This window comes from Equus quagga, chromosome 1, assembly GCF_021613505.1.
Source record: "Equus quagga isolate Etosha38 chromosome 1, UCLA_HA_Equagga_1.0, whole genome shotgun sequence".
Classification (NCBI taxonomy): Eukaryota; Metazoa; Chordata; class Mammalia; order Perissodactyla; family Equidae; genus Equus; species Equus quagga.
In genome coordinates this window covers 172,103,562-172,128,805 of record NC_060267.1, presented here as the reverse complement: position 1 = coordinate 172,128,805, position 25,244 = coordinate 172,103,562, and the positions used below count along the sequence as shown (strand labels likewise).

General features: G+C 37.1%; 1 protein-coding gene across 1 annotated transcript in view; it reads left to right on the top strand.

The window, feature by feature from the left end:
• PIK3CB (phosphatidylinositol-4,5-bisphosphate 3-kinase catalytic subunit beta) overlaps positions 1-25,244 on the top strand; it is a 168,879-nt gene that overhangs the window by 110,831 nt on the left and 32,804 nt on the right. Inside the window, exons 12-15 of the mRNA XM_046666294.1 lie at positions 12,660-12,848; positions 18,287-18,408; positions 21,232-21,375; positions 22,591-22,690. Coding sequence (XP_046522250.1) covers positions 12,660-12,848; positions 18,287-18,408; positions 21,232-21,375; positions 22,591-22,690 — 555 coding nt within the window. The remainder of the gene's footprint in view (positions 1-12,659; positions 12,849-18,286; positions 18,409-21,231; positions 21,376-22,590; positions 22,691-25,244) is intronic.

The window sequence follows — 25,244 nt, the reverse complement described above, 5'->3', positions numbered from 1 at the left end:
CTTAGTTGAGCTCTTTTTATATTTCTGACTCTCTGGTTGTCTGCCTATTCCCTGTAACCTACTTTCAGTAACTGTAGGAGTTAGAGTAGACTGTGTTGACTGCTGGGGTCTCCTGTATGTGAAGATTTCTATACCTTCTGGGATTAAGTGGTTCCCTAGGTCTCAGTACCCATGCTCCTCACTTCAGTCTGGGGTCAGTGCCGTTGCTGTTTCAGCTCAGCACAGAGGAAGGGGCATGCCTGATCAAAGCCGCTGCTCCACCTGCTGATCCCTTGATGATCTTCCTGATAATTCTCCCTGGCCTCCTCTCACCTCTTGTATCCTTTGATTCTGAGCTGTGTTCCCCTAGAGCTGTGTTTCTTACTACTACATGGATCTTAGCAGATCTGATCCCTGGTTCTATCTGCTTTCTTTCATTGAAGGATTCCTGTGTTAGATACTCTTTCTCTTTTCCAGAGCTGTTACTGATTAGTATTTTTTAAAAGATGTTTATCTTTTCTGACACTTGTTTCTTTTGAATGAGAGGAATGAAGAGAACTTGTTCTCATTCCACTGTTATAGTCCACTATTCACGTACATGCCAAGAGCAGGTTACATTCCTTAATAAGATCATGGTAAGTTGACTTGTTGAATTGTTTGTGTGTGTGTGTGTACATTTATAGGTATATATATTAAAGATATATTATGTATATATATATATATATTATGTGCACATACAATTCCTCAGGCAACTTTACCATCATCTTACTAAGGGACTTAAATCTGCTCTTGGAATTAAAAAAAAAACTTAATTGTAGTAAAATACACATAACATAAAATTTACCATCATTTTTAAGTGTACAGGTCAGTGTACACTTAAAGTACACTAAGTATATTGTGAATATCCTTAACACATTAAGTGCAACTGATCTTCAGAACTTTTTTATCTTGCAAAACTGAGACTCTACATCCATTAAACAATTCCCCATTTTCCCCTTCCCTCAGCCCTTGACATCCACTATTCTAATTTCTGTCTCTATGAATTTAACAATACCTCATAAATGGAATCATACATTATTTTATCTTGTGACTGAGTTCACTTAGCAAAGTGTCTAGAGATTTTCTTGGTTGTCACAACTCAGGGGAGGGTGCTTTTGGTATCTATTGAGTAGAGCTCAGGGCTGCTGCTCAACTCTCTACAATGCACAAGAACATCCTCCTACAACAAAATATCGATAGCACCGAGGCTGAAAAATGCTGCTCTAATCTAAAACATCTGTGTTGTAAATAAAGTTTGTCTTATTTTCATACTGCAGAATCTCAGGCACAAAATCTTCATGGCTGGCTTTGGAGAATGCAGAGGAGAATGCAGTCTTTAGTGCAGAGGTTCTAGGGATCTACCTAGAATGTTTTCTTAGTAGAATGATTCAGAATCTTGACAGCCTTCAGTTTTAGGGAAAGGAAATATCAAACGTTTAAAAAAGTATTTCAAAGTTACTGAAAACTTGCGAGAAGAGTACAAAGAATTCCCATATGGCCTTCTTTCAGCTTCCCCAACTGTTGACATTTTACCACATTTGTTTTATCAATTTATGTGTGTGTGTATGCATTTTTTTCTGAATCATTTGAGATTAAGTGGTATACATCATGCCCTTTTACCCCTTAATTCTTCAGTATGTATCTCTTAAAAACAAGGACATTCCCACACTTAACCAGAATCCATTCATAAAAATCAGGGAAATAATATTGATACACTTCTATTGTCTAATCCACACATTACATTCAAATTCAGCGAATTGTCTCAATAATGTCCTTTATAGGTCCAGGATCCAACTGAGGATTACTTTCATTGCCATGTGTCTTTAGTTTTCTTTGTTCTAAAACAGCTCCTCAGTCTTTTCTTATCTTTGACTTTCACATTTTTTAAGAATATAGGCCAGTTACTTTGTAGAATGTCACTCAATTTGGATTTGCCTAATGTTTTGTCATGATCAGATTCTAGCTATGCATTTTTAGCATGAATACCGTAGAAGTGGTGGAGTGTTCTTACTGCATTTTATCAGGAGGTGAGCTGTGTCAGTTTGTCTCATTACTATTGATGTTAATTGTTATTACTTGATTAGGATAGTGTCTACTAGGTTTTTCTACTATAAAGTTAATGAGTATTTTATGGGAGGATATTTTACGTCAAACTTTCACCCACTTGTTCTAATATTTATTAATCCATCTTGCCTGAATCAGTATTATTACAATAGTTTGCTAAGTGCTGATTTTCAAATTTGTTTTTCCTGTTGGATTTATTAGTTGGCTGATGCCATAGGGTAGAGGTTTCTTGACTACCTCATTTATTTACTTAACTCATTTTTTTTAACTTATAGTAGTATGGATTCATGATTTCTATTTTTTTTTTTTAAAGATTTTATTTTTTCCTTTTTCTCCCCAAAGCCTCCCGGTACATAGTTGTATATTCTTCGTTGTGGGTCCTTCTAGTTGTGGCATGTGGGACGCTGCCCCAGCGTGGCTTGATGAGCAGTGCCATGTCCGCGCCCAGGATTCGAACCAGTGAAACCCTGGGCTGCCGGCAGCGGAGGGCGTGAACTTAACCACTCGGCCCTGGGGCCAGCCCCCATGATTTCTGTTTTATTGAATGACTTATAATTGGTTACTATCATTTATTTTGATGTTCAAAATGACCCAGATTTGGCCAGTGACAGCCCATTCAAGCTCTCTCCTGTCATTTTGACATGTCTCTATCATTCTTTGAGCATTTCCTTCTTGCTGGTACAACAGAGTGTTCCAGGCTCCTCTAACATTTTCCCTGCCCCAGCTTTGGAATCAACCATTTCTCCAGGGAGTCCAGATTCCTTTTATTTGTGAAAAGTATTCAGAATCTGAGAGCTAGGCACTGGGTATGCTCATATATAACCCCAGAGATAGATTTCTCTATCTTTCTATTAAAAGCCATGAGTTCTTATCAATGCCTCTAATTTGGATCCACCACCACAGGATTTTTTTCTAAGCGTTGCCTTTCCATATTTTTAATTCCCTTTTCTGACAGACATCTGGATTCCTATTAACCTCAATATATTTATTTCTTCATCTCCTATTTGTAATCAATCTCCCAATCATGTAACCATCTTCTTAGTCCCTGTCCCACGAGCCCTGACTTCCTGTGCTGTCTCATTCCCAGCTGCGTGTTGGTGAAGTCCCTATCCTAGCCAACATGTAGTTAATTCTTTCCTTGGCAAGCACACTGCTAACATGCTGCCTGAGTCTCCAGCCCCTTTGGTTATGACATATGAGTTTTCCAGTGCTTTCCATAGGGAAGGGTAAGGAGCCATAGTATATTTCTCATGTGCTTATAGCAAGTTATATATGTTTTGTTTTATTTTGGTGAGTACTCTTCTATTCTAACATGTGTATGATTTTGAAAAAGGTAAACGTAAAGAAAAACACAGTAGAGAATATGGGTGTTAATTTTCTTTGCTTCCCACTGTTATCTTCCATTATCTTATTTTATTTCAAGTATTTGAACATGTGTATAAGTACACCAGTTATGCTGTACAATATAATTTTTCATTACTGTTTGTTTTGGGTTTTGTAAAAGAATGTATGATTCTGTGTTTTCTTGGGCTTCCTGCCACATTTCTGATAGTTGATTGTTTTCACCTTGGCATTATTCGATGCTGTGCTGTTCATAGCTCAGTAAACAATCACACTACAATTATACAGCTAACCCCCTGCTCTTCCCTCTTAGTTTACTCCTAGGTCTTCAGGATATTTACTTACAGTAGGTCTATAAAGTCTAATTTTGATCCACAAAATTACAGTATGTCTGCTAGCTTTTTGCAGTATTGAACTTAATAGCAGTCTGCCTTTCTTTGACATGAAGAAGTTATACTCTGTGTTATTTGCAGTAACAGGTTTCATTTTAAGACGTAAGTGTAGTAGTTTGATTTTCAAATTCTGATGACTTTTCATGATCATTTTTCAGAGAAACCCAGTCATACCTATAAAATAGAGGATATCCTTTTTAAGTTGAGGCTCTGAATATAAAACCACTATAATCATATATAAAGTCTTTGTGTGTGTGTGTGTGTGTCTGTGTGTTTAAATAAGACTATTTTTTAAAGAGCATTTTTAGATTCACAACAAAATTGGGAGAAAGGGAACAGAGATTTCCCATATGTCCCTTGCCCATACACGTGCATAGCCTCTGCCGTTATCAGTATCACTCACCAGAATGGTACATTTGTTACCAAGGATGAACCTACATTGACACATCATAATCACCCAAAGTCCATAGTTTATGTTAGGTTTCACATTGTTGTTTTGCATTCTATGGGTTGGGACAAATGTTTAACAACATACATTTATCATTATAATATCATACAGAGTGTTTTCACTGCCCTGCAAATCCTTTATGCTCTGCCTGTTCATTCTCCTACCTGACAACCACTGGTCTTTTTACAGTCTCCATAGTTTTTGCCTTTTCCAGATGTTGTATAGTTGGAATCATACGGTATCTGGCCTTTTCAGATTGGCTTCTTTCACTTAGTCGTATGCATTTAAGGTTCCTCCATGTCTTCTTGTGGCATGATAGCTCACTTCCTTTTAGTGCTAAGTATTCCATTGTCTGTATGTATTACAGTTTATCCATTCACCCACTGAAGGACATCTTTGTTGCTTCCAAATTTTGGCAGTTTTGAATAAAGCTGCTGTAAACATCTATGTGCAAGTTTTTGTGGAGGCCTAAGTTTTCACCTCCTTTTGGTAAATACCAAGGAGAGTGATTACTGGATTGCCTGGTAAGAGTATGTTTAGTTTTGTAAGAAACCGCTAAACTGTCTCCCTAAGTGGTTGTAGTATTTTATATTCCTACCAGCAGTGAATGAGCGTTGCTTTACATCCTCGACAGCATTTAGTGTTGTTGGTGTTCTGAATTTTGGCCATTCTGATGGATGTGTAGTTATATCTCATTGTTGTTTTAAATTGCATTTCCCTGATGACATATAATGTTAAGCATCTTTTCATATGCTTATTTCCCATTTGTAGATCTTACTTGGTGAGGTGTCTGTTCAGGTTTTTGACCTATGTTTTTGTCTGGTGGTTTATTTTCTTATTTTTGAGGTTTAGGAGTTCTTTGTATATGTTGGATACCAATCCTTTATCATATATGTCATTTTGCAAATATTTTGTCCCAGTCTATGGCTTGTCTTTTTATTCTCATGACAGTGTCTTTCACAGAGCAGATAATTTTAAATTTAATGAAGTCCAGCTTATCAGTTCTTTCTTTGAGGGTTCATGCATTTAGCGTTATATATATAAAGTCATTGCCAAACCTGAGGTCATCTAGATTTTCTCTTGTTATCCTTGAGGAGTTTTATACTTTTGCTTTTCATGCTTATTTTTACATAAGTCTGGTAGTATCAATTCTTCACCTTTGTTCTTCTTTAGTATTGTATTGGCTATTCTGGGTCTTTTGCCTTTCCATATAAACTTTAGTATCAGTTTGTTGATATTCACAAAATAACTTACTGGAATTTTGATTGGGTTTACATTGAATCTATTGATGTAGTGGAAAGAACTGACATTTTGACAATATTGAGTTTTCCTATCTTGGGAATATCTCTCCATTTATTTAGATCTTTGAGTTCTTTCATTAGAATTCTCTAGTTATCCTCATGTAGGACTTGTATATGTTTTATACCTGAGTTTTCATATTTTTGGATGCTAATGTAAATGGTATTGTGTTTTTAATTTCAAATTCCACTTTTTATTGCTGATAAGTAGGAAAGCGATATACTTTTGCATATTGACCTCTGCATATTGACCAAGGTTGTATCCTGCAACCTTGCTTTAATTTCCTATTAGTTCCAATAGTGTTTTTATTGATTCTTTCAGATTTTCTACATAGATAATCATGTCATCCCCATTCTTTTTTACATATGCATACACTATTCTGAATCTCACTACTTTAGGAAATTTGTAATATGACTATTTTATGTATTTATTTTTTATTGAGTTAATGATAGCTTACAATCTTGTGAAATTTCAGTTGTACATTAATGTTTGTCATTCGTATTGTAGGTGCACCACTTCACCCTTTGTGCCCACCCCCCCCCTTCCCCTGGTAGCCACTCATCTGTTCTCTTAGTCCACATTTTTAAATTCCTCATATGAGTGGAGTCATACAGAGATTATCCTTCTCTAACTGGCTTATTTCACTTAACATAATTCCCTCAAGGTCCATCCATTTTATTGCAAATGGAATGATTTTGTTCTGTTTTACAGCTGAGTAGTATTCCATTGTATATATATACCACATCTTCTTTATCCATCCATCTGTTGATGGGCACTTAGGTTGCTTCCATGTCTTGGCAGTTGTACATAATGCTGCAGTGAACATTGGGGTGCATAGGACTTTTGGAATTGCTGACTTCAAGCTCTTTGGATGGGTACCCAGTAGTGGAATAGCTGGGTCGTATGGTTGCTCTATTTTTAATTTTTTGAGGAATCTCCATACTGTTTTCCATAGTGGCTGCACCAGTTTGCATTCCCACTAGCAGTGTATGAGGGTTCCTTTTTCTCCACAACCTCTCCAACATTTGTTACTATTAGTTTTAGATATTTTTGTCATTCTAATGGGTGTAAGGTGATATCTTAGTGTAGTTTTGATTTGCATTTCCCTGATGATCAGCGATGATGAGCATCTTTTCATGTGCCTATTGGCCATCTGTATATCTTCTTTGGAGAAATGTCTGTTCATGTCTCCAGCCCATTTTTTGATCGGGTCGTTTGATTTTTTGTTGTTGAGTTGTGAGAGTTCTTTATATATTATGGATATTAAGCCTTTGTAAGATATATGACTTGCAAATATTTTTTCCCAGTTAGTGGGTTGCTTTTTTGTTTCAATCCTCTTTTCATTTGCCTTGAAGAAGCTCTTTAGTCTGATGAAGTCCCATTCGTTTATTCTTTCTATTGTTTCCCTTCTCTGAGAAGACATGGTGTCCAAAAAGATCCTTTTAATACTGATGTCAAAGAGTGTACTGCCTACGTTTTCTTCTAGAAGCATTATGGTTTCAGGTCTCCCTTTAGGTCTTTGATCCATTTTGAGTTTATTTTGGTGAATGGTGAAAAAGAATGGTCAATTTTCATTCTTTTACATATGGCTTTCCAGTTTTCCCAGCACCATTTGTTGAAAAGACTTTCTTTTCTCCATTGTATGCCCTCGGCTCCTTTGTCGAAGATAAGCTGTCCATAGATGTGTGGTTTTATTTCTGGGCTTTCAATTCTGTTCCAGTGATCTGTGCACCTGTTTTTGTACCAGTACCATGCTGTTTTGATTACTGTAGCTTTGTAGTACGTTTTAAAGTCAGGGATTGTGATGCCTCCCGTTTTGTTCTTTTTTCTCAGGATTGCTTTAGCAATTCAGGTCTTTTGTTGCCCCATATGAATTTTATGATTCTTTGTTCTAATTCTGTAAAGAATGTCTTTGGGATTCTGATTGGGATAGTGTTGAATCTGTAGATTGCTTTAGGTAGAACGGACATTTTAACTATGTTTATTCTTCCAATCCATGTACATGGAATGTCTTTCCATCTCCTTATGTCATCATCCAGTTCTCTCAGAAAGGCCTTGTAATTTTCATTGTATAGGTCCTTCACTTCCTTAGTTAAATTTACCCTGAGGTATTTTATTCTTTTTGTTGCGATTGTGAGTGGTATTGTGTTCTTGAGTTCTTTTTCTGTTAGCTCGTTATTAGAATATAGAAATGCTACTGATTTATGCAAATTGATTTTATACCCTGCATCTTTGCTGTAGTTGTTGATTACTTCTCAGAGTTTCCCATGGATTCTCTGGGGTTTTCTATATATAAGATCATGTCGTCTGCAAACAGTGAGAGTTTCACTTCTTCCCTCCCTATTTGGATTCCTTTTATTCCTTTTTCTTGCCTCATTGCTCTGGCCAGGACCTCCAGTACTATGTTAAATAAGAGTGGTGATACAGGGCATCCTTATCTCGTTCCTGTTTTCAGGGTGATGGCGCTCAGCTTTTGCCCATTGAGTATGATGTTGGCTGTGGGTTTGTCATATATGGTCCTTATTGTGTTGAAGTAGTTACCTTCTCTGCCCATTTTGTTCAGAGTTTTTATCATAAATGGCTGTTGGATCTTGTCAAATGCTTTCTCTGCATCTATTGAGATGATCATGTGGTTTTTATTCCTCAGTTTGTTGATGTGGTGTATCACGTTGATTGATTTGTGGATGTTGAACCATCCCTGTGTCCCTGGTATGAATCCCACCTGATCATGATGTATGATCCTTTTGATGAATTGCTGAATTCTGGTTGCCAAAATTTTGTTTAGAATTTTTGCATCTATGTTCATCAGTGATATTGGCCTGTAGTTCTCTTTTTTCGTGGTGTCCTTGTCAGGCTTTGGTATCAGCGTGATGTTGGCCTCATAGAATGTGTTAGGAAGTGTTCCATCCTCCCTAATATTTTGGAATAGCTTGAAAAGGATAGGTATTAAATCCTCTCTGAAAGTTTGGTAGAATTCCCCAGGAAAGCCATCTGGTCCTGGGGTTTTATTCTTTGGGATGTTTTTGATTGCTGTTTCAATCTCTTTCCTTGTGATTAGTCTGTTCAAATTGTCTGCTCCTTCTTGAGTGAGCTTTAGGAGATTGTAGGAGTCCAAGAATTTATCCATTTCCTCTAGGTTATCCATTTTGTTTTCATATAATTTTTCGTAGTATTCTCTTATAATCTGTTGTATTTCTGCAGAGTGTGTTGTTATTTCTCCGCTTTCATTTCTGATTTTGTTTATTTGAGCTTTCTCCCTTTTTGTCTTTGTAAGTTTGGCTAGGGGTTTGTCAATTTTATTTATCTTCTCAAAGAACCAGCTCTTTGTTTCATTGATCCTTTCTACCGCCTTTTTAGTTTCAACAGCATTTATTTTCTGCTCTGATTTTTATTATTTCTCTCTTTCTGCTTACTTTGGGCTCTGTTTGTTCTTCTTTCTGTGATTCAGTTCGGTGTAGTTTAAGATTGCTTATTTGGGATTTTTCTTGTTTGTTAAGATGTGCGTGTATTGCGATGAATTTTCCTCTTAATACAGCTTTTGCTGTATCCCATATGAGTTGGTATGGCATGTTATCATTTTCATTTGTTTCCAGGTTTTTTTTGATTTCTTTAATGTCTTCAGTGATCCATTGCTTGGTCAGTAGCGTATGGTTTAGTCTCCACATCCATGTGCCTTTCTCAGCTTTTTTCTTGTAATTAATTTCTAGCCTTATAGCATTATGATCAGAGAAGATGCTTGTTATTATTTCAATTTTTTTAAATTTGTAGAGGCTTGCCTTGTTTCCCAACATATGGTCTATCCTTCAGAATGTTCCACGTGCACTTGAGAAGAACGTGTATTCTGCTGTTTTAGGATGAAGTGATCTATATATGTCTATTAAGTCACTTGTTTTAGTTTTTTGTTTAGCTCCACTATTTCCTTGTTGATTTTCTATCTGGATGATCTGTCCATCGATGTGAGTGGGGTGTTGAGGTCCCCTACTATTATTGTGTTGTTTTTAACGTCTTCCTTTAGTCTGTTAATAGTTGCTTTATTAACTTTGGTGCTCCTATGTTGGGTGCATAGATATTTGTGAGCGTTATTTCTTCTTGATGAAGTGTCCCTTTGACCATTATATATTGTCCCTCTGTGTCTCTCTTTACCTGCCTTATTTTGAAATCTGTTTCGTCTGATATAAGTATTGCCACACCTGCTTTATTTTGCTTGCTATTAGCTTGAAGTATTGTCTTCCACCCCTTCACTCTGAGCCTGTGTTTGTTGTCGGGGCTGAGGTGTGTTTCCTGGAGGCAACAAATTGTTGGATCTTGTTCTTTAATCCATTTTGTCACTCTGTGTCTTTTTATTGGCGAGTTCAATCCGTTTACATTGAGGGTGATTATTGATGCATGTGGACTTAATGCTGTCAATCTGTCACTCGTTATCTGGTTTTCCTGCGTTACCTTTGTTTCTCGTCCTGTGTGTTTTAGCCTACCCATTGACTACAGCAGTGTCTTATGCTGGGTTTCTTAGATTTTTCCTTATTTATGCTTTGTGGCTCTGTTCTGTTTTTTAGTTTAGTGGCTACCCTGAAGTTTGTATTTAGAATGTCGTGTATAATATAGTCTATTCTCTGGTGGTCTCTTACTTACTTGGCCTAGACTGATTTAGTCCCTTTCCTCTTCCCCTCCTAAATTATTATTTTCATTTCTTATTCCAACTCGTGTTGTGAGTTTGTAGTTAGAGTGAGAAGATCGTCTTTGCTGTGGTGGTTTCCTTCCCTTTATCCTAATGCTATAGTTGAACATTTGCTATCCTATTCTTGTTCTATCTATCTGTCTCCTTACTTTGTGGTTTGTGACCCCTTTCTCCCTTTTTCTTTTTTTGGGTATGAGAGCCTTCTTGAGGATTTCTTGTAGTGGAGGACTTTTGGTTACAAATTCCCTTAACTTTTGTTTGTCTGGAAAAGATTTAATTTCTCCCTCATATCTGAAGGATATTTTTGCTGGCTAGAGTAGTCTTGGCTGAAGATTTTTATCTCTCAAAGTTTTGAATATGTCACTCCATTCTCTCCTAGCTTGTAAGGTTTCTGTAGAGAAATCCGCTGAAAGTCTGATAGGAGTTCCTTTGTAGGTTATTTTCTTCTGTCTTGCTGCCCTGAGTATTCTTTCTTTGTCTTTCCTTTTTGGCCATTTTTACTACTATATGCCTTGCAGTAGGTCTTTTTACATTGACAAATCTAGAAGATCTGAAAACTTCCTTCACACACATTTCTCCCTCAATCCCTAGATTTGGGAAGTTGTCTTCTATAATTTCATTAAGCACACTTTCTGTTCCATTTTCCTTTTCCACATTCTCATGAATTCCTATGATCCTTAAATTCTTTCTCCTCATTGAATCCGCTGTTTCTCTGATATTTTCATCATTCTTTTTAATCCTTAGTTCTCTTTCTTCCTCTGTCTGGAGCCAGTCAGCCTGTCTATCTTCTATTATGCTAATTTTCTCCTCTATGGTGTCTACACGCGCATTCAGGGAATCCATCTTCTGTTTTATCTGGTCCATTTTATTTTTCATCTCTAGTATTTCTGTTTGATTCTTCTTTATAGTTTCAATCTCCTTTGTGAAGTAACTCCAGAACTCATTGACTTGTTTCTCTATCTTTCCCTGTACCTTATTGAGTTTTTTGATGATAGCTACTCTGAACTCATTTTCACTTAGTTTACCTAATTCCAAGTCCTCAGGACTTTCTTCTGTGTTTTTATTGTTTTCCTTCTGATCTGGAGCTTTTATAAATTGCTGAATGGTAGAGGAGCGGTTTTTGTGCATGATGGTAGTATTCGGTTGCAGTTACAGCCTGTCGCCACTAGATGGGGGTCGAGAGCCACGCTTTCTGAGCTCTCTGCGTTCAGCCAAGATGGCGGCACCCAGTGCTGGTTGGAGCCGGTGGAGGGGCAGTTTCTCTCTAGCGCCAATCTGCATTTCGATCAGCTGTTGCTCTCTGGTCTTCCCGGGCCCTGGCTTGATGGGATCCCCGCACACGGAAGCTTTCCCCTTCAGCAGGTTTCCACTGCACCAGTGGCGGTCCTGGATGATCCCCTGGTCGCGTGGCTCCTCTCCCGCTTGTTCCCTCACCAGCAGCCGCAATCCCACCCTCTAGGAGAGGGAGCGAAGTTCTCTCTTACCCCTTCCAGCTCCTCCGAGGGCGGCTACAGCCTCTCGATCTCTGTCTTGTTACTCTGTAGGTCTCTTTCGGTCTTGGCATTAGGGGTCATTGGTTGAAATTCAGTTTTTCTGTTTCTTTGGTTGTATTTTGGAGGGGAGAGAGTCTGGGGTCAGCTCACCCCGCCATTTTGCTCCGCCTCCTCCTATTTTATTTATTTTAATGTTTATATGAAATCCCAGTTAAAATAATGTCAAGTACAAAATAATACAGCAATAGAATATAAATCCTTATAGAATCAAAGTGGTTTTGCCAAAATGGTATAGTTTTTCAAGTATAGGGAAATGCACCTCTTTCTTTTAATGTTAGTGCAGTTCAGAATCTAGATTTAAAAAAGTAGCATGGACCATTTTCTTTGTTTTAGTATATTCTTAAAAGCATCGGGAAGGAAAATAAGTTAACTGTATTTTTTTAATGTTCAATTTTAGCCGGATTCAATTCTTAATCTAAATAGTTTTATGTCTGTGAGCCAAGAAGGTACCTATTACCCTTTTTTTATACTATATATGTTTGGTTCATCTCTGTTTTTTGTTTGTTTATAGAAATTGAAAATTAAAGAAGGAAGGAAAGAAAATTCAGTTCAAATGATAAATGACTTTTAAATCCAAGTGGCAATTCTGCCACCTAGTGTTTGCACATGGATTTTTAAAAAAACAGTATTCTTTTTTCTTTTTTAGAACCAGTTGTGAATAATTCTTTCCTTCATCCTTAGCTTAGAAATTTAATATTCAGAAATAAAAGCTTTAAGAAGAGGATCAACATTTATTAATTATTTTTAAGAAATTGGATTTTTTTAAAGCTCATAAATTTTTAATAAGTTTATTGTATGTAAGTTTGCTACATGTTTGCCAGTGATATTTACACTGTGTAGTTCTATAATGAGTAATTTTGCTTTCTTAGAGTCGAGGTGGAAAAAAGTTTCTTGCTGTACTCAAAGAAATCTTGGACAGGGATCCCTTGTCTCAACTGTGTGAGAATGAAATGGATCTTATTTGGACTTTGAGACAAGACTGCAGAGAGAATTTCCCACAGTCACTGCCAAAATTATTGCTGTCAATCAAGTGGAATAAACTTGAGGATGTTGCTCAGGTAACAAAATATCATTTCTGAAACTCCTGTTGGGAGTATATACTACTTTGCTGATTTCATGTAAATTGTCCTTTTGTACATAGGTATATTTCTATAGATTGGATAATTTTCTGCAGGAGAAATGTTGAGATTTTAAACTGTTACATATACTCTTAAATGATACATCAGAACGTTTTAAGATTTAAAAATCCCATCTTTGGGGCCAGCCCAGTGGCATAGCGGTTAAGTTTGTGGGCTCTGCTTTGCTGGCCCAGGGTTCACTGTTCAGATCCTGGGAGTAGACCTATGCACCGCTTAACAAGCCATGCTGTGGTAGGCATCCCACATATAAAGTAGAGGAAGATAGGCATGGATGTTAGCTCAGGGACCATCTTCCTTTAAAAAAAAAAAAGGAAATCCCAGATTCTGGGATTCTGGGATTTAGAGCATAAATCATTCAGATCAATTTTGACATTCATTTCAGTTGGGCAGTGTTGATGAATGTTTGCCTCTAGGCAGAATAGAGAAAGGAAAAGAATTTTGCTCCAGAAAGACTGCCAAGTTTTAGCTCCTTGATTCACTTTTTCAATTAAATTGAAGAAAGCACTGGCCTGTTAAAATTCAGTTGATCATCAGTGCTCTATAGAAAGATCCTTGAAATTGTTTTTAATTAGAATGATGATGTTTGGCTTATTAAGATAACCAAGTTGTTTACTTATTTGAATTGAACTTTTACAATTTAAAAGTTTTCTTGGTAAATCTATAATGACTTTAAAAATTTTGTCAAGAAAGACATTTATTTTAAATCTTTGATTTTATTTTACTTCTCAAATTTAGTGTAGAAAGGATTTCTTTTGAGTTTATTTCTAGTGTCTTAATTTTTTGAATCATGTTACATAATTATATTATGTCCTTCATTTAAACTATTTCCATAGTTAGATCACATGAATGTACTTACCCTGAAAAGGAACTACTTTTGTCATTTAGATTGGTTTTAATTGTTCTGACATAATCTTCTAACCACTTATTTATTTAAATTCAGGCTTAGTCTCCTGTGAACCTCGGTAAGGTGAAATATAAAATATAAGCATTGTTTAGTTCGCACATTTGCTTCCATCCTTTGGGTCCTGTGCAGTTAGTTCTAAGTGCCTCCCAAACGCACCCTCCACCAAGAAATGCATCATGTTATTTTGTATAGAATTAAAATAGAAAAAATTTCTGGCTGTACTCTTAAATGATACTTGAGATTGAGGTTTATTATGTGAACTGTCAGAAAATAGAATGAGCTAATTTATGCTTAATATTTCTTTATTTAACCCTATGGATAGAAATTTTTACGTTCAGAAATTTAGCACACTTCTGTTATTTCCATGAGGGAATCTAAAGCCTTGTCAGATATAACTCAACATCCTCCATTTGGTAGAAGAAAGCCACTAGTGTAACTTAATACTACGTAGTATCAGCTCAATGTGTGTGAGCAAGTGTAGGGATGTGTGAATTTCACAATCCTAATTCTTCTTTTTAGTAGTCTAGAAGAAAAGTTAATGGAATGAAAAGTAATACGTTTTTGGCTTGTTCACCAACCCTATCCCATTGCTAGTTTAGTGAACTGGTCTGAAAGAATATAAACTGTGTCTTCAATAAATTGACCACCTTGAGAAGCAGAGTGCTTCTGTGCAAAGTTTGTACTCTGATTCTACAGGCACAAGCTGTGGGTGGAAATTTATAGAAGAGTAGCCTCCTGTTAATCCACAGGAAAACACTCTGTCGGCATGTGAAATACATAGAATGTAAAAACGCAGAAGGGATTTCAGTAGTCTTGGCAGCAGGCAGGCAATTAATTAGTCAGCACTGCTTTCATTATTTATAAGGCTGAGTCAGGTTTCCCTCCTCTATTTACTTTCATAGCTTTCCCCAACCTAAAGGGATGAGTTTTGGTAATTTATTTAATTTTACATTTATATAATAGATTTTTAAATAATTGTAAATAATCTTACCCAAGGTAATTACTTTCCAATAGTAGAGCTGTTTTTAAACCATAACATAGTTGAACCTCTAGTATTACACGATGGTATCTATCCTTTACAGTGTTATTTTTGTGAAGCAATGTATTCCAAGTGTTAACTGGAGATGCTAGGAGTTGTGTTTTTTTTTTTTTTACTATTGTTTCAGACCCTCAGGAAATGGTCCTCCCTAACTCCTCTATGCATAATGAGGACTACTGGTCCTTCAGGGCCTTGAGCAAGGCAGGGTGGGGGCCCCATCATTGATAAAAACTGGGATGAGGCAGGTGTTCCATAACTTTTTTTTTTCTTTTGAGGAAGATTAGCCCTGAGCTAACTAGTGCCAATCCTCCTCTTTTTTGCTGAGGAAGACTGGCTCTGAGCTAACATCCATGTCCATCTTCCTCTACTTTATACATGGTTTGCCTACCACAGCATGACTTTTGCCAAGTGATGCCATGTCTGCACCCAGGATCCGAACCAGCGAACCCTGGGCTGCTGAGAAGCAGAACATGCGAACTTAACCACTGTGCCACCAGGCTGGCCCCTGGTGTTCCATATCTTTAAACCCGTATTTCTGCAACTTTTTTCGTTATTATACTCCTTAGGAGCCTTTTTAGATTTTCTTTCCCCTAATAGCCCCATCTGCATGGTATTTTGAAACCACAGATAAGTGTATGTCTGTTTGTATACTTTGTGTACATATGTGCTTTATACATAAAAAGAGCAAGTACGAAGCTTATTCTTTTTATTGAATGCAGTTTAAGAATAGTTAACCAGGGACCGGCCCGGGGGCGCAGTGGTGAAGGGCACACGTTTCGCTTTGGTGGCCTGCGGTTCTCTGGTTTGGATCCCAGGTGTGGACATGGCACCCTGTGACAAGCCATGCTGTGGTGGGCGTCCCACATATAAGGTGGAGGAAGATGGGCACGGATGTTAGCTCAGGGCCGGTCTTCCTTAGTAAAAGGAGGAGGATTGGCGGATGTTAGCTTAGGGCTAATCTTTCTCGGAAAAAAAAAAAAGAATAATTAACCAAAAATTTAAGGTAGAAGTTAAAATTTAAAATCTAACATTTCATTGTACTTGTTGAATAACTTTGATGTTACTTATGCTAATTGCACTGTATCAAATTTCATATCTACATTAACATATAAATGTATACTAACAATAGCAATGTAATCAAGTTTTAAAAAATTATTCAGAAGTATTTTTTTCTGCAAATGTAAAACAATTGAAAAATTTTTAATTTCTTAAAAATTATCTTTAGTAAACTTAACTTTTTTTTTATTAAGGTTATGAAAGTTAACATCCTTGTGAAATTACAGTTGTACATCATTATTAGTCATGTTGTAGGTACACCACTTCACCCCTAGCTAGTGCCCTCCCCCTTACCCCCTTTTCCCTGGTAACCACCAGTCAGTTCTCTTTGTCCATGTGTTAGCTACCACCTATGAGTGGAGTCATACAGAGTTCGTCTTTCTCTGTCTGGCTTATTTCACTCAACATAATACCCTCAAGGTCTATCCACGTTGTTGTGAATGGGACAACTTTATCCTTTTTTATGGCTGAGTAGTATTCTAGTAAACTTAACTTTTAAATTTACTTGATATGAGAAAACACCTTTTAACTTAGCTAATGGATATTCATTCAGATATTATTGACTTTTTTGGTGCACTTGACATAATAATGCGGAGTTGAATAATTTGTGGAATTAAAATAATAAAATATAAACTATTTTTATTTAATTCTCAAAGCTCAAGTCTCACACCAAAGCTTAAGTGAGATACACGGGCAGCTAGCAGATACTCACAGGCTACCTCTCATAACATGACTTCGAGATTGAGCAATCATTTGAGAGAAAGTCTGCCAGTCATTGCTATGTGTTTGCCATAGTTTTGTGCTCTGTAGGCTCTGATCTTGCATACATTTTGTATATCTTCCTTGGACTCGGTGTCAGTGATACCCAAGAAAACCCAAAAAGAGAAATATTAAGGAATAAGATTTTGGCAGATAGGATTGAGCTTTGGAGGGTCACAAATCATAATTATCAAGATTTTTTCGCTTTCCTCCATAACCAATTTTCTTCCCACTTACCATCTCTGTTAAGAGTCCACTGAGGGGCCAGCCCCATGGCTAAGTGGTTAAGTGCGTGCACTCCGTTTCAGTGGCGCAGGGTTTCACTGGTGTGGATCCTGGGCACGGACATCGCACCACTCATCAAGCCATGCTGAGGCAGTGTCCCACGAGCCACAACTGGAAGGATCTGTAACTAGAATATACAGCTGTGTACAGGGGGGCTTTGAGGAGAAAAAGGAAAAATAAAATCTTAAAAAAATAAATAAAAGAGTGCATGCTATATATATCAAAACTATGAGGAGGATAGGACTCTTGCCAGGAGCAATCCTGATGAGTCTCATGGTGCTCTCTGATGGGAAGGAGATAGGAGTCCTTTCTAGAGATTTGGGCTCTCTGCAACTAGAGTTTCCAAAGATGTGGCCATGTCTACCTGAATCCATCCCACACCTGCAGTTTCAGCTCATCCCCCCAAGGGATTCTTTTTTTATCCTACTTCTAGATCATTTCTAAGTGACATCTGTAAATAGAAGACTGGCTGTATTTGTCTTGTTTATAGGAAATAAACAACTAGGTACTATTTCTTCCTTCCTTTCTTTTTTTTTTTTGAGGAAGATTAGCCCTGAGCTAACTACTGCCAGTCCTCCTCTTTTTTGCTGAGGAAGCCTGGCCCTGAGCTAACATCCGTGCCCATCTTCCTCTACTTTATATGTGGGACGCCTACCACAGCATGGCGTGCCAAGTGGTGCCATGTCCCCACCCAGGATCCAAACTGGTGAACCCCAGGCCGCCAAGAAGCGGAACGTGTGAACTTAACTGCTCCACCACCGGGCCAGCCCTTATTTATTTCTTATGGATTACTTATTATGACTCAAAGAGTTTAAACATGTTATGGTAAATAAAAAGTTCTGTTAAGTTATATATACTCTTAAAAATATTAAGAACTAAAAGTGAACTCCTTCAAGATAATTTTATGTTGAGTTATTAGTGAGCTTTTAATATCTAAGTTGACTGTCATTAGCTTGAGCCTTGCAGCTTATATTTGTACCTTGGATTTTACCTTTAAGTATTTCTTGATCATTTCTCTCTCTTTCTTTCCATTTAAAAATTATTTAACTGGTTAATGTTTATAGAATCCAAGTATACAGTGTATCATTCTATTTCCAGGTAAGTACTTAATAGCTTTTTTTTATTTGCTTATCTATAGAATATTTCAACAAAGACCGTCTTTATTAATCCATATTAACAGGAATGGATTTCTGAGGTCTCAGTAAGTATGTATACGTCTCCTTTCTTTTGACCCATCTCTGCTCCTGTATGCCAAGGAAAAATAGATTACTTTTTTCCCCTGTAATTTCTGAACTAGTTTCAATTTTTAAACAGCTTCAGGCACTACTTCAGATTTGGCCTAAACTACCCCCCCGGGAGGCCCTGGAGCTTCTAGATTTCAACTATCCAGATCAGTACGTGCGGGAATATGCTGTGAACTGCCTGCGACAGATGAGGTACCTCCTGCAGGTGGCCTTCTTTGGGGCAAGGAATACCTTGGGGGTGGGCCGGGAGGGTGATATCTGCTTAAATGTCTCATAAGAAAAGAAAAGGCTAGGAATTATTCAGAGTTCAAAGCATTTGTCCCTCCTGCTCTCTTTGCTCACACTCTTATGTTTATTCTGTATTGTAAAACAAAAACCAAATGGAGACATACTGAGTCAGGATGTCCTCAAGATCACCTCAGGTTCCAGGACTCCCTGGGAGGACTCATAGGACTCGGCATATAGTCATACTCTTGGCTATGACTTATTACAGGCAAAAGGTACAGAGCAGAATTGGCAAAGGGAAAAGATTCATGGGGCGAAGTCTGGAGGAAAGCAGGCAGAAGCTTCTGAGGGTTTTGTTCCCAATTGAGTCACACAGAATACGCTTAATTCCCCCAGCAACGAGTTGTGACAACATATCTGAAATATTGTCTACCAGGGAAGCTTGTTTAGAGACTTGATGGCCAGGGTTTTTATTGGGGGCTAGTCACATAAGCACCCTGTGCCTGGCATGTACCAAAATTCTAGACTTCCAGAAGGAAAAAGGGATGTTCAGCATAAACCATACAGTTTGCACAGTTTAGGCACAGTGAGCCACTCTCATCGTTAGGGAGGTGGGAAGCCTTGTGAAATCTATACTCCCAGGTGCCAGCCAAGCACCAATGTGTAAGCAGGCTTTTTCAAAGGATAGCAGTCACACCTGCTAAGTTAACCTTTTCTCCCCACCACCCAGAATTTAAAAATGGTAGTATTTTGTTGTGTTTTTTAAAATTTATATTTTTAAGCAAATAGCATTATAGTTAAAGATGAAGTTCTTACAGTTTCCTTACCCAGTCTCAAAAGTCTTCTTTCACTTTCCAGAGGCAACCATTATCATGAATTGGGTGTATATCCTTCTATACCATATTTTTCTGTTTTCACCACATTTTTGTATCTATAAAAATGTAGGATAATGTACATTTGAAAATTATACCAGTGTGTCTTGCTATGTGTATCATTTTATATCTTGCTTTTTTTTCATTCAACATTAGGATTTTGAGGTCACTCTCTCCTGTTACATATCAATGTAGCTTTTTCCTTTTACTACTACATTATAATACTCCGTCATAGAGATGTATCTTATTTATTCCATTTCTCTATCCAGGAACATTTTGAGTTTTCTCCACATTTCCCTATTACAGACAGTGCTTCAGCGAACATGCTTGTACAGTCCCGTTTGCACAATATATGTGCGAGAGTCTAGGGAGTTTATTTGGAGAAACGTCATTATTGAGACACTCTCAGGCAATGGGCATTTTCGGGTTTATCCATTTTGTTTCTAGCTTAAAATGAGGGTTATACTGTATAATTACTTGAAAAATAAAAGTTATGTGTGATATCCATAAGAAATTACACAAATTCTTCAATAGTGGTTATTTTGGGGGAGTGAAATTAGAAGTGTAAGGGAAGAGGAAGCCTCTTTCTATTTCATACCGCCTTTCTATCTTTTGCACTATTTATAGGTTTTATAATGGGCATGGATTTTATAATAAACTTAACTAAGATTGTTTTATAGATAGTTTTTAAAAATGAGGCTGCCAGTTGTTCCTCAAATGCCCTAAGTTTGCTTTGGAGACCTGAGGAGAAGGGGCTATCTAGCTCCCCTGGGCCAAGTCAAGTGGTTTTCTTAAATGTATTGTTCCCCCAGGAAGAGATTACTATGATCCCCATGTTCCATATCAGTACTTCTGATACATTTTCCTGTGTTCAAGTTTTTGGTTATAAGGTTTTTTCTTGATATATAGTACCCTGGGTTTCAGTCCCAGATCTGCCTTAGACTACTTTCTGAATCGTTTTTTGTCCAAGATTATATAGTCAGTAAGTAGAGGACTTAAAATTCATACCTTACCTGATTACTGGAATTGCCTCTTTATGTGAATGGTTTGGAGATGGACACAAAATATAGAGAACCACTAACTTTACTTAATTCAGCTCAGTTAATTATAATATTATGTTATATTAATTCAGTGAATCAATCCCCAATTACAGATTCACTCATTTCCTTATCCTTCAACTGATCTGAAGTCAAGATTTTAATTGTTCATTGGTTATCTGGGCAAAGGAATTACTGAACCGTAATGATAGGAAGGGAAAATAAATTGCTAAAGTACTGATGAAATTTTTATTTTATAAAACTGATTGCAGGGGCCGGCCCGGTCGCGTAGTGGTTAAGTTCTTGCACTCTGCTTCCATGGCTTGGTGTTTCCCAGTTCGGATCCAGGGTGCAGATCTACAGACTGCTTATCAAGCCATGCCGTGGCAGGTGTCCCACATATAAAATAGAGCAAAATGGGCACAGATATTAGCTCAGGGCCAGTCTTCCTCAGCAAGATGAGGAGGATTGGCGACAGATCTTAGCTCAGGGCTAATCGTCCTCCAAAAAACAAACAAACAAACTGATTGATTGACTGAGTATCTCACATTTTCAGCATGATCAGAAATCAGTATTAAAGTACTTAATTTTATTGTAACTCTGGACTGATTGTAAATACAATCATCAATTGTATCAACCTATTTAATTTGATAAAAATGCCCCCTATATCTGTTCTTTGCTCCTTTCCACTCCCCCTCCCACCCACCGAAATCCTCTTATTTTCTTGTGTTGTTCTAACAGTGGAACTGTGAATGTAAGAATGCAACAAGCCTGACCTAAAAGAAGCATTGTATGTCACTAAGTTAGTATTTGGTAGTTTGATAGGAAGGGATGTTTCCCTTGCACAGGTTGTTGAGTGACTCACTCTTTGTTTCTTTCAGCGATGAAGAACTCTCTCAATATCTTTTACAACTGGTGCAAGTTTTAAAATATGAGCCTTTTTTGGATTGTGCCCTCTCTAGATTCCTATTAGAAAGAGCACTTGCTAATCGGAGGATAGGGCAGTTTCTATTTTGGCACCTCAGGTAAGTCTTTATATTTCGATATGAGTACACCTTGTGCTTTTGTAAATATAAATCAGCATTATGCAGGACATTAAGGAAAACAGTCAGCTGCTTTAGTTGTTTCTGAGCCATTTATATCATTGATACTCATGGTGTCTTCTCCTGTTTCTTGATACCCAAACTTAATTTTCATGATTGGCAAAGTAATTCAAATAAGTGTCCTTCTATGCCTCCTTGATTTTTAACTGAAACTAGTAATTAACGGATTGCTATTTTTCAGTAAAGTGTACTTATCGTGTTAATATATTTGGACTAAAAACAGACTTACTGGTCCTTGTAGAAGGTTGTAGGTATTAGTATCATCATTGCTACTATTGGGTAAAGATTTTAAAGTTTTCCTATAACAACAGCAAGTTTATTTTCAGCTTTTTTATTAACTAGGTCATTTTCAGAAATACATGAAACTTATTTCACCACGTTTATATAGGAGTAAAATCAGGAAAGAGAACTAAAGTTCTTTTGTTTCCTGGGAAAATTGTTGATTTCTAATTTTTGACTCTGTACTCAGATATTTTTATTTTTTTCATCTGACTTCAGAGTAGTGAAACCAATGATTATCAGAAAAAAATCTTTCGGTATTTTTGGCTAAGCTTCTTCAGGAAAATAAGCTGTATAATATTTTTATGTTAATTTTAGGGGTTATATTTCTGTATCTTGATTTCCTTATATTCCTAGAGTTTTTCCTTTATTATTTTTTTGTCTTCTCATCCAGCTCATTTTTAAACCTTTCAGGGAATAACAAAATAAGTCATTTATTCCTTTTTCAAATGTGTATACTATTCTTTAAGTGAGAAAAATTGAATAGAAGCTAATTGAGGGATTAGTCAATTGTGTGATGTGAGGATGTGAGTCAGATCTGTCTTTCATCTTACTTATCTGTAATTTGGTTAATATTACCTTTTTATTCCAAAAAGCAAATAAGTTGTGAAAATGAGTTGTGAAAATTTTGGATTCTTGGAATAATTAACTAATTATACAGTCTTGTATCTTTTTGAACTATGGGGTTTAAAGAATTGGAAAATTGACCATCCCACTAAAAATTATGCAGAAGATGATGTGTTCTTTTCTTTGATTGGCATTATAAGTTAATTTCATAATAGAATAAAAAAGTCAGTATCGCTATTTGGTGATCTGAAGTGTTTGATAAACCGTCTTAATATTATTAACTTTCTGCAGGTCAGAAGTGCACATTCCTGCTGTCTCTGTGCAATTTGGTGTCATTCTTGAAGCATACTGCCGGGGGAGCGTAGGGCACATGAAAGTGCTTTCCAAGCAGGTACCAGCTTGTTTTCATCTTCATATTCAATCCGCCACATGGTATTTGATCAGCTGTATCATATGCTATTCTCTCATCACATTATTTCATAGAGGTTTCAGTAACTGAATCTGATTAATACATTTTTTTAATCAAATTTTAAGTCAAACTTAGCAGAAGAATGTTAATTGAGTGCTGCCTGAAAAGTTAGTCAGGATTTCTCATAGTAATACCATGCCTTAAATTTTAATAGGAGGTACTTTTTTAGACATGCTTAACAAGGGGTTTGTTGGTGATAGTGACAATGATCATGAAATATTTAGACCCTGTTATTTCATATCCCTGAGTTACTCTTTCCAGTTAGTATAGTATTTATGATTCATATCCTTTGCCATTTGTTTTAGACTGAGATATTTTAACACCGAAGTCCGTAAGGGTTATAGCTTCTAGGATTCAGAATCCTTAAGCTGCTTTTTGAAACTATATATACCTGCCTGAAATTGTGATACTCTCCCATCATGTTACAGTCCCTCATCTTCTTCCCAGGCCCTCATTTTCTAAGTCTTCTAGGTGATGAGATACTAGTGATATTACTAGGTCAGACATTACATGCTTACTGAATGCCAGGAGCCCTACTGACTGTTTTAAGTATGCCATCTTATTTTACCCTCTCAATAATGCACCCACAATAGTTACCAATACTTTCTGGATTTAACAAGGGAGAACACTGAGGCTCCAAGAGATAAAGTAACTTGCCTAAAAACCCACAACTATCAAATGACAGGAGTAATTTTCAAACTTAGATCTGTTGAGCTATAAAACTAAAGTTTTAAAAAAGTTATACTCGGGGGTCTGCCCTGTGGCCAACTGGTTAAGTTTGCGTGCTCTGCTTCGGCAGCCCAGGGTTTCGCTGGTTCGGATCCTGGGCACGGACATGGCACTGCTCATCAGGCCACATTGAGGCGACGTCCCACATCCCACAACTAGAAGGACCCACAACTAAAATATACAACTATGTACTGGGAGGATTTGGGGAGAAAAAGCAGAAAAACAAAATTATACTGGGAGTTTTCAAACCTTTTTAGCAGCACAACTCTCTTTTTAAAATCAAAGCTTAGAGATAGATCCCATATATCAAATAGACAACAATATCATTTTCGCAGTCTAAATATATTTTTGAAGCTAAATAAAGCAAGCCATTTAACAGAACCATGAAGCTGTTCTATTGAACACAGAATTTCAAAATCAGGGGTTATTGTTGACAGTTGTCTCTCAGTATCCAGTTATTTCTGTGTTTTGTTTTGGAGATAATCTTGATTTATACAGGTAAGTATTATAAATAGTAATAGCTTTTGAATAGGTTGTTTGCAAATGAGAAACATAACTATGGTCCAGACTTGATTTGCTAGTGGGGAATGAAGCAACACTGTATTCCAGCTTCTTCATGCTGGAATCCTTCATTGACACCAGTACACCGTTCTCTAGCAGAAGTTTTTCCTGAATTTAGTATTATCTAACCTAACACAAGAAGGTTTTCTTAATGGTTTGATTTAAATTTACTCAGAACCTACTATATGTCAGGGTTTGTGTTAGGTATTGGTGAGGTGAAGTTAAATTAGCTATGTCGCTTTTGGCAAGGAGTTTATCTTCCATAGCGTAGGTATACAAATCAATGATTAAGTATTGATGGAAGTATTGTTATAGGAGTATTAGGGAAGCACAAAAGAGAGGCATGTAACCTAACTTAGGGCATTAGGGAAGAGTTCACAGTGGAGGTAACACTTGTGTTGGGTTTTGATGGTCTGCTTGGTATTAGCTGGATGGAGAGTGTGTTGGTCAGTGTTCTACAGAGAAACAGAACCAATAAGATGTTTGAATGTGTATGTATAGAGAGAGAGACTGAAGGGAGGGGGTATGGAGGCTGAGAAGTCCCAAGATCTGCAGTCAAACAAGCTGGAAACCAGGAGAGCTGATGCTGGTGTTCCAGTCTGAGTCCAAAGCCCTGAGCACCAGGAGAGTCAGTGGTATGTAAATTCCAGTCTGAAAGCAAACAAACTTGACATCTAAGAAGAGCTGATGTTTCAGTTCAAGTTCAAAGACAGGAAAAGACTACGTCCAAGCTCAAGGCAGTCAGGCAGGTGGAATTCCTTCTTACTTGCAGGAACGTCTGCCTTTTTGTTCTATTCAGGACTTCACATGTTTGGATGAGGCCCACCCACATTAGGGAGAGCAATCTGCTTTACTTAGTATACTGATTCAAATGTTAATCTCATCCAAAAACACCCTCACAGACACACCTAGAATAATGTTGGACCAAATATCAGGACACCCCATGGGCCAGTCAAGTTAATATGTAAGATTAACCATCACAGCTCAACTTGGCATCCATATTACAGCTCCTTAAATCATACTTAATTTCCAAATAAAGACAATAACAAGGTCAAAATTCCACCTAACATGATACAGTACCCTGAGTGTAATCAAAAATGCCCCAACCTCTTTCCCAGAAGAGGAGGTAGTGTCCTTGAGTGGTGTTTAGTCTTTTCCTTGATATCCTGTAAATTAGATACTATGA